This window comes from Malania oleifera, chromosome 10, assembly GCF_029873635.1.
Source record: "Malania oleifera isolate guangnan ecotype guangnan chromosome 10, ASM2987363v1, whole genome shotgun sequence".
NCBI lineage: Eukaryota > Viridiplantae > Streptophyta > Magnoliopsida > Santalales > Ximeniaceae > Malania > Malania oleifera.
In genome coordinates this window covers 47,451,710-47,459,859 of record NC_080426.1, presented here as the reverse complement: position 1 = coordinate 47,459,859, position 8,150 = coordinate 47,451,710, and the positions used below count along the sequence as shown (strand labels likewise).

At 38.0% G+C, this 8,150-nt stretch overlaps 1 protein-coding gene across 4 annotated transcripts; it reads left to right on the top strand.

Annotated features, from left to right (window-relative positions):
* The first annotated feature begins 281 nt into the window (after nucleotides 1-281).
* LOC131166297 (uncharacterized) lies at nucleotides 282-3,175 on the top strand. 4 transcript variants are annotated; one of them, XM_058124710.1, is made up of 5 exons: nucleotides 282-835; nucleotides 1,635-1,789; nucleotides 2,131-2,197; nucleotides 2,597-2,648; nucleotides 2,735-3,175. In XM_058124710.1, the coding sequence occupies exons 1-5, from the start codon at nucleotides 481-483 to the stop codon at nucleotides 2,826-2,828; spliced, it is 723 nt and encodes a 240-aa protein (XP_057980693.1). In that variant the 5' UTR covers nucleotides 282-480; the 3' UTR covers nucleotides 2,829-3,175. The 4 variants fall into 4 exon arrangements, with proteins under 4 accessions (XP_057980693.1, XP_057980695.1, XP_057980692.1 ...); XM_058124709.1 differs by having other exon boundaries at nucleotides 365-835; nucleotides 2,104-2,197; XM_058124712.1 differs by lacking the exon at nucleotides 2,131-2,197.
* Nucleotides 3,176-8,150: the final 4,975 nt, after the last annotated feature.

Here is an 8,150-nt window from a genome sequence, read left to right as displayed (position 1 = left end):
AGTTTAAAATCACCTAATGCACTCCCTCTTTTAGGTGCCTAATTAACCAAACCAATAACTAGTATTAAAGCAGAAATTCAGCACTATTTATACTTTACATTAAAGAGCTATAAACATTCATACTAAGTCGAGGACTTGCCGAAGGATGATCACAAATCCAGCCATTTTGGTTAAAATAAAATTTTCTACTTTTTTTTTTGCATTATTTCACAAGGGGACAAAAGAAAAGGGAAAATGAGTTAGAGAAAATATCTACATTTCCCCTCCATCCTCTACACACACACCCAAAAATAAATATCTCTCATGGCATGTTTACCATATAATGGCATTTCTTTAAAAAATTTCTCCAATGCCATTTTGTTTGGGGGGTAGGAAATGCACATGCTTAAAATTTTCTCCATTACCAAATTTTCCATTTTTTATGGTCCCAAAATACCGGGGCCATTCCATATATGTTTCAACTGAACTCTCTCTCTCTAAATGGCAGCCATTTCTTCTTTCATTTCCACTGCTCCCAACCTCAATTCCCACTGCGCTCGTGTCTTCTTTCACCCAAATCACAGTGGCAAACTCCGCAAGCTCCGATGCGCAGGAGACAATCCCGCGAGGGATTCATCAACCAACAAGGAATCCCAGTCCGAGAATGTGCTGCTCAAGGCGGCATGGTACGGCTCCGAGCTCCTAGGGATTGCCGCTTCTTTCTTCCGTTCGCCAACGAATGCCGAAGCTCCCACGCACGTGCTTGGGCTCTCCGATGATGGGTCGGGCCCTGTTAATCGTGCCGTGGTTGTGGAAACTATTAAAGAGGACTTCCAGAGGTCATATTTTGTCACAGGTTCGCAGACTCCGACTGAATCTTATTGTTTGGTTGCCCAGAAACCTCAGGAAAAGAAAAAGGGGAGGGGGGGGGGGGGGGTTCTTTTCTTTTGAAGCTTTACGTTTTCTAGGGTTAATTATTCTGAAAGTAGGAGACTCGCTTTTCTTTTCCCTCTAGTTACCCAGCAACTTTTCATTCTTCATTGCGAGTTTTGATTGCTGTCATCGGCAACTTCGCCTTTTTTTTTTTTTTTATTCTTTTCCTTTTTGGGCGGTGTGGATTGCAATAGCTCCATATAAAGTCGTCTCCAAATTCGTGAGAAATTGTCTGTATCACAGTGGCTGATCCCATCAATTGTATTAACGCGGGTAGCTCAAACTTCCAACGGGTTAAGCACCAGCAGGCATGATATTGGAAATTACATGTTTCAGCTGGTCATTATTCAAAGGTTCTTTATGCCAATATCACCACCTTCTATGATCTACTGACTAAAATGCCACATGCCTCAAGTCTGTGGATTAAGTTTTTAAACATTTTACCATCGTCGGCAACTTGACTGCCCAAGACCTAGATGAGGTAGAATATAATGACAAATGTAACAGATGTTGCTCATTAAGTAACAAGGACAGACATTGCTATTGTGATTTTTGAAGAATGACATAAGAATTCAAACAATTGGAAAGAATTTGTCTTTCATCTCCCTATTCTATTGATCTAAATCTTTGAATACCCATGATCTATTTATGCAGTTCGATTCTCATGGCGTGACTGTTACCCCTCCCCCCCCCCCCCCTCTCTCCCTCCCTTCAATGTTCAGGAAACCTGACACTCGATGCTTATGAAGATGATTGTGAATTTGCTGATCCAGCTGGTTCCTTCAAAGGGCTTAGCCGTTTTAAAAGGAACTGTACAAACTTTGGGTCCCTTCTAGAGAAGTCAAGTATGGACCTTACAAAGTGGCAAGATCTTGAGGTGAGGCTTGGCTTGGCTGATACTGTTTGGTTCAAATTGTTGGATCAACGCTTCTTTCTTTTCCCCGAAAGCTAAAACCATGCAATTTTTTTTTTTCCTTTGAAAAGCTAGAAAAGCAACTAGAAAATCCTCCCACCTAGTGGTGCCTTCCAAATCTCCATCAGTTATAATGAAATTTTGCTACACCATTTTTAAAAAATGTGATTACTACTTGTTTCCATTCATATACTGATTCATGTTGTTCTTTGCTACCACCAAAAACCTGAGAGGTGAAGCTTTTATACATTCATTTATGAATTGTTAATTATGAACAGTTGGAACTAAATCATGATCGAATGCAGGACAAAGGAATTGGACACTGGCGTTTTAGTTGCATCATGTCATTTCCTTGGAGGCCAATTCTTTCTGGTATATTCCTGTGATTTATGCATATAGGCAGAAAAAAACTTATGGCTATGTCTTTGTGTCATCTGTTTGTTGAACATCGTTTTCTTACAAACAAATCAAATGAGTTTGAAGAACCCCTCATGTACCTTTTTTTTTTGACCTTTTTTATTTTCCAACGTTGAGGAACAGGAGTTTCCTTTCCATTCAAGCCTAGGGTTGATTAGTCATTTGTAACAGTGCACATTTTCAATAGGACTACAATAAAACTGAGAATACAGTAATAAAAAATAATAATAATGCATATTGCCTTGCATTTAAGATGAACAAGTTCCTTTTTTACCTGGTTGGCAATAATGAAGGAAAAAACACAGTAAGATGTTATAATTTTATGTGCCATGACTTTGTTGAGTTTTTGTGCAGCTACTGGGTACACAGAATACTATTTTGATTTGCAATCTGGGAAAGTATACAGGTAACATGATTACACAAGAGGTCTATTCCTCTCTATATTTCCTAACCATCTTGTTAGTTCACCTTACTCTATTTGGAATACTTCAGGCATGTGGAGCACTGGAATGTCCCCAAAATGGCTCTACTCAAGCAAATTCTAAGGCCTAGCCGGTGGTTTTGGGCCAAGAGAGGAGGTGGTTGAAATTTGTTACATGATCCTTCAAGCCAAGCACTGTTTCAACGAGCAGTACATCATATCTGCGGATGTCAGACTGGATTAGTTTGTATATGCCAGATCTCTTCATGAAGGGGAATTGCATACTCTTAGTTAGCTGGTAGACAAACATTGTATATCGAACCTAAACATTTTGAATTTTCAATAGAGGTATTATCCCACTAGTATATTTTAACTTCTATCAGAGGGCAAAATTTAGTCCATGCAACCAATACTTGCACATCTGCCTATGCTGTTACTGTATGAGCCCTTCATGATCTTTGTGTACATGGTTTACAGAAGCTCTGCAACTATATGATTTATTTGTGAGTGTAGAATTACTGTGTACAACTGGTTTGGATTTTTGACATTTATCCTTATACTTCCTAGCTTCAGTCCTACATTTGATGCCAAATATATAAATGCTTTAATGGAACGACTTTATATGATTTTTAATTTGATATATTTCTATTGCTTCTTGTTAATAGAACCAGTGGGTATTTCGCACAAAGTAGGTGTTACAGATTCGAAGACCATATAAATCCAACAGGGCACGGTTGGCCTCATTTCCACGTATCATTGGGTAAGTGTTTTAATTTTTCTTTTCACCTGTCTCCAGCAAGGTGTAATTGGAAGAATAAAGATCATGTAATAGGTGCGAAATGGACATGGATTCCTTCTTTCCAGGTAAGTGCTAAACTCTCCAATTAAAGCCTAAAAGTCAGAAAGAGTGTAAGCCAATCATTTCCTGTGAGAGTGCATCTTAAGCCTGGGGGTAGTTGATGAATTGAAAGATCATGTTCTGGAGAAATTATTTGAACTTATGCTGAAGCAAATGTGCGGAATTAGTTTGTGATTACATGAGAAAAATCTCAGAGACTTAAGAAAGAGAAGGGAATTGCAAATGTCTGCAGATGCTATACAATTAGTGCAGTACAATTTTTTGAATGAATTCTGAGAAGAAGAGGAAGAATGTGATGAATTTTCCCTGCATTCACATTTTCAGGAGATTTTAGATGACCTTCAAGAGATGACAATTACCCCGTCTACTCTATAAATGAACGATTGACTATTGGAAGATCATCATCACCATTCGTGACGACCATCAACTCCCACTCATGGACAGGGTTTATAAGCCCAGAAGATCCCGACATTGTTAAGACTGAAGGATGGAATAGTGAACAAGTGAGATGGCCTTCCATTTGATGCCAAGACATTGGCAGAAATAATCATTTAGGTTCAGATAAGCCAATGCAAGAGTCCCTAGTTTCGCCATGTATTTGAAAATCCAATTTTGCATCATACCTTTGGCTTCTATTGTGCCATTCAGTTTGTCTGTCAGAAGCTAACTATTGAGAATTTGACACCATGAAAACTTGAACAAAAAAGGCTGTTGACATATTTCTTGTGTGCACTAATTCAATTGAAATGAGTTGAAGAACCTGAATGATTACCATCCAAACGAGAGGACAAAAAAATTTTAAAAGAAAAAAACTCTAGAATTTACATAAGCTATAAGCTTTTTAAACCATATTAATTATCTTAACATTAATAATGCATCTAAAAGTATATTTTTTTTTAAAACAATAATGTTAAATTTTAATTATGTGACATTATGTCTTGAGTGTAGGTTATTAAATTTAGTCTAATCTGCATCAGCTAGCCTCTATTTTTATTTTTATTTTTAGCTCACACTGGAGCTAGGCTATGGGAGGCAGTTCATTTCTCATCTCATACCCTTTCCTGTTCTTGTTAGGTTCAAACTCGAGGCGTTCAATATGAAAGTCCGAAACGTTAAACATTGAAATGTCCCCTAAGTGACAACTTGCTTCTATTTATAAAAGAATGTAATGTTGCATGCCTCCATCTTCGTAACTTGGTGACATTCCGAACAAGGGTTGATACAACTAATTTGTGAAATAAAATAGTGATTCAAATTAAAGATCGGAAACTAGCAATTTGGGTTTCGGAAGCCAAATGTAGAAAGCAAATTACTATATTACAAGTCACAAATCCTTTGAATACATTTAGATTAAACGCACCAAAAAAACAGGGAAAAATTTTAGGTACAATTTCAAGCAAGAGCAAACCACAGAACTGAAGCATTTTTTTTTTTTGGTCAAGAAAAAATGCATGACTTAATGCTACACAAAAAAAAAAAAAAAAAAGGTTGAAAATATTGCACAGACTTTTCTATGGATATAAATAACAAATTAATTCAAACGAGAGAAATGACTTAGCAAATGAAATTTCTATGAGCAGATTAAAATGGAATACTAATAGCCATGTAAACCATGGATATTCTCCTTGATTTACTTAGAATAATGACACCAGTCATTATTCTAACTATGAATTTGTTTGGATGGAAAATTTTGGGAATTGATAGAGGGAGCTTCCTTGGGATTCTACAAGCAGAAAACTATTCTTGTCCCATTTTTCACCTGCCTCATCTGTGGGGTGCATATCTATTTTTGCTCTTTCATGCCAGCCCAACATAAAGTTCAACTTATTTATTAAATTTTTTAGAACTTTTTCACACGAGATAACCTCATCTTTATCATAATGTAAAATATGTAATAAAAAAAAATCCTCGTAATCCAAGTCTTCTTGGTTTCTAAAGACGATTCTTCTTCTTTGGAGTAACTCTTTTGATCAATGCTATGATCAATGAGAAGATTCTTTACTAATGAATTCTTGTTGTAGTTGGAGAATAAACTCCTCGTAAATGGTTTGATTGTCCTCTAGATGGACCTGGATGTAGGTTGAGGGCTTAGCTATTTTATCTATTGTACATTTAGTATGTAGAAAGGAATGTAATCGAATTTATTACTTGATTTCGTCACACTCTTTGTTGTAAAAATAATGTCTATTTCAACAATGCGCAGCGGAATAAACATTATATAAAGAATCACACTTACATATTTGCAACAATATTAAATGGTGAATACAGAATCATTCCACAACTCTAGTAATGTAAAAAGAGTAAAGATAAGAGCAATGACACCAAGAATTACGTGATTCGGCAAAACCTATGTTCATGGGAGCAATCAGTAAGAGATTTCACTATGAAAATTAAAGATACACACTCAATGATCTTCTCTTCTTCTCTCACCTCTCTTTTACTCTCTCCTTAGTCAAAATATGCCCAAAAGAGCATATATAATAAGCCCTCAGAGTCTTCCCTCCGAACACCGTTCAAATTCAAAATTCAAATAACTTCTCGCAACCCAAGCACACTTGTTGACGAGTACAGGGGATTCGTCGACGAGACAAAGAAGCCCACTCGTCGACGAGTATTTAACTCTGAGATTTTTTGGCTCTCGGTATCTACTCGTTGAAGAGCACAGGGCACTCGTTGACGAGTCTTCTGCTGCCAGCACAAGAAGACTTCTCTCACATGTTTTCCTTCCTTTGTTCGTGATCCCACTAAGTATAAGAGCCACACACAAATATAACAATCTCTACCTTGGCAATTATACGCCCCTTAGGAGAACCTAAAAATATGACTGATTCTTGAACTTGAAACGCTCAGTTGGGAATGTCTCCCTTCTAGTACTTGTAGACGTGCACCAAATCCAAGCAACGTTGCTTGAACTTGTCGATGGCAGCTTCAACTTCTACCATCAACCCCGATATACTTGTAGATGTAATACCCGAAGACTTCACCCTAAACTTCCAACAATACCTTCCCACAACAGTAAACACAAAACTACTGCAAGTCTTATATCACCAAAGCCCTCTGTATAGTCTTCAACAAAACTAATAACTGACGGTTCACTTTGTTGCATACTAAAACACTCCATTACAAAATCATGGAGGACCTTTGACATATCCTGGACATCACAACCCGTCCTTGGGTACCGAGTAGTAGACATTCCATATTGATTCTCCATAGAATCCCCTTAAGACAGCAAACAAAGTCTCCTTGTGGTTCCATCCATAAAGCCACCCTGAGATAACACCAATCTTCTTGTAGCCTTATTCACAAAACCACCCTAAGATAATGCCAATATCCCTGCAGTTTTGTCCATGCGAATCAGCAAACCCAAGACTGATCTTAGTTGTACCCAACACATTCATGTCAAAACCTTTCAACAGAGTTCCCAACCGATTAGCCTCAATTAAAGTCTTTCTAGCCAATAACATGTTATTCACACATAATAGATACATCAATCCACAACATCCTATCACTCTCTTCCAAACTAGAAGCCTCACCAACTCACCTGAGTAGTGATTTGATAGTGCACATGGGCCCATCGTGATTCTGCTGGTCTCCCGAGCAAAAACTCCATACAATATGAACTATGTCATCTTTGCCCTGAATCTATTGCTCCACCTGCATCACATGCCCATTCATGCCATGATACTGTTGACCAGAGATAGAACTCCCCGCATTTCTGCCCTGAGTCCCTAACTCCACCTGAATAAAATGATTGGCGCTACTACAGTTTTTCTAGCATTTGTTTCTCTTCCTTTACCTGAGTACTCTTCCCCATGACTTTAACAACAAAAGTCATGTCCTCGATCACCCCGTTGTTTACCATAGGATCACCCAACTTGTACCCACCTTCCTTATACCCCAGAAAGATGTACTGTTCGAACACAACACGAAGCTTAGATCCTACATCACTAGAATAGTGCACCAGTGGACATCCACTCACAATCGAGTAGTTTACCACAAAACTTGCACACAATTCACTTGCAACTTTCCCATCTAGCAATACCTTTGGCGATCGATCACATGAGAAATGCGCCATACTCACTGACTTCACCAAGAAACACCCTGCAAGCCCTGTATATAACCTGCCCTGCTCACAAAACTTCTTGAATGAAACTAGCATACTCAGCCCCAATATTTGACTTGAGAATGTCTCTCCTGGTTTGGTTCTCCACCACAACCACTGTATGAAGTACACCAAGACCTTTTGTGATAAACACATGAAATACATATGTCTATCCCCTGATGCTATCATCATTGGTTCCCAAATATCTGAATACATGTAGTCACCCATATGCTTTAACAGCAAATGCCACAGGATACCTGACTCAGATTCAACAGTTGCAACTCCACCTACAACCGTAACACGCTGCAGTGCATAGATATTTCATGCTACTTTATCCCCTTTCATCACTATCAAGTTTCCTTCACACACTTTCATTTCTCCACATTTACACTCGTAACAATATCCATTACGATCTAAAGTTCCCAATGAAATACCATTCTTCCTTAGACCCATTCATTCTTTACATCACATATGGTTTTTACAACACCATTATACATTTTGGTTTTTGACATTTCTGTTGGCCCGA